The sequence below is a fragment of the Sinocyclocheilus grahami genome, unplaced genomic scaffold (assembly GCF_001515645.1).
Source record: "Sinocyclocheilus grahami isolate Dianchi unplaced genomic scaffold, SAMN03320097.WGS_v1.1 scaffold1887.1, whole genome shotgun sequence".
NCBI classification, from domain to species: Eukaryota; Metazoa; Chordata; class Actinopteri; order Cypriniformes; family Cyprinidae; genus Sinocyclocheilus; species Sinocyclocheilus grahami.
The window spans coordinates 57,309-58,613 of NW_015507066.1; the positions used below are offsets into that span (position 1 = coordinate 57,309).

A 1,305-nucleotide genomic window follows, 5' to 3' on the forward strand; every position below is an offset into this window, starting at 1 on the left:
GCTGCCGTTTGAACCGAGGCGTTTATACAGCGATCTGTCGCGCCAACACCTCATTTATTGCTTGAATTTCCTGAGAAACCACATCATTTGAAAGATGAGACTTTGTTTCTTATCAAAAGTAACAAAATAACTGTAGTTTGCAATGAAGTTCCGCTCGTGCAGTGGTTAAAACAACGCTGTATTTGTTCGGTACACACGCGCACCGAAGCGAAACACCTGTGTACAGTTGCACCGCTACTATTTATACTACTAAACAACTTAGAACAGGGCACAAGTACACACCGTGTAAGTTTTGAATTCTTATATCTAATATCCATTTATTCTAAATGCTAATTGTGTCATTGTTTTGGAGCACACTAACTTATAGATAACCTTGAGAATAACATATTCATACTAACAGCCAAAAAACTTCCATTTTAATTTCAGGGGGACTTTTACTGAAATAAAATTATTTAAAAAAAAATTATTATTACAGCTAGTTGCCAAGTCAACATTTCTCATTTTCATTTAGTTTATTCTGATGTACTAAAATACCTAAAACTGAGAAGACATAAAAAAAATACTAAAACTAAATAGAAATATAATTTAGTTTATATTTAACTAAATTCAAAATATTAACAAAAACTATATCTCAATGATACTAAAATGACCATCGATTTGATTGGGTGAGCAGTGATTTTAATAGAGGCAGAATCTGTGAGAAGCGTGGGTTTGTCTGTGATGAACACACACGCTGCAGCCGCTGTATCGGTCGGTCTTTATTGGTCTGGATGGCCGGCACACATTCAGCACAGGGTTAGTTGGGTGGTTTGGTGGCGTGAGGGCATCTGGGCTGCCACTCGGTCTGCAGGACCCTGACGCCTCTGTCTGGAGACCAGGACGCCAGCAGCTTCCACTGAACGATCTCCTACAGAACACACACACACACCGTCAACACACACACACATCAGTGTCCACAGACAATGAGTAGTGTTCTGTGTTACCTGCGAGGGGAGGTCATGAAGAAGAACCACAAACTCCAACATCAGCTGCTCCTCGCTCGACTCCTGAAACACACCAGAGTGCTCTTCAGCCTCTCGTTTATGATTCATAACCACACGACAGTAATGTAGATCACTTACAATCACATAATCATGCTTCGCCTGCTCGTATGAGTACTGCTTTCCACATGTTAGAATAACAGTAAAGCGATGAAATGACGCATGATGTAGTGATGAAAACACTCTTCTCTCTGAGCTTCTGTTCATGCTGAACATGCATCAAACACCTTCATCAGGTGCATCATGGGATGCTTTTAGACACTAG

At 40.3% G+C, this 1,305-nt stretch overlaps 2 protein-coding genes across 2 annotated transcripts in view; both read right to left on the reverse strand.

The window, feature by feature from the left end:
• Window positions 1-742: 742 nt before the first annotated feature.
• Window positions 743-1,305, reverse strand: part of lxn (latexin) — a 27,145-nt gene continuing 26,582 nt past the window's right edge. Inside the window, exon 8 of the mRNA XM_016259631.1 lies at window positions 743-799. The gene's annotated coding sequence lies outside the window, so the exon portion shown is untranslated. The remainder of the gene's footprint in view (window positions 800-1,305) is intronic.
• The window catches only part of LOC107573187 (latexin-like), a 2,780-nt gene continuing 2,220 nt past the window's right edge, over window positions 746-1,305 (reverse strand). The window contains exons 3-4 of the mRNA XM_016259636.1: window positions 984-1,046; window positions 746-907 (exon numbers count right to left, since the gene is read on the reverse strand). Of these exons, the coding sequence (XP_016115122.1) occupies window positions 797-907; window positions 984-1,046 (174 nt within the window). The 3' untranslated portion in view covers window positions 746-796. The remainder of the gene's footprint in view (window positions 908-983; window positions 1,047-1,305) is intronic.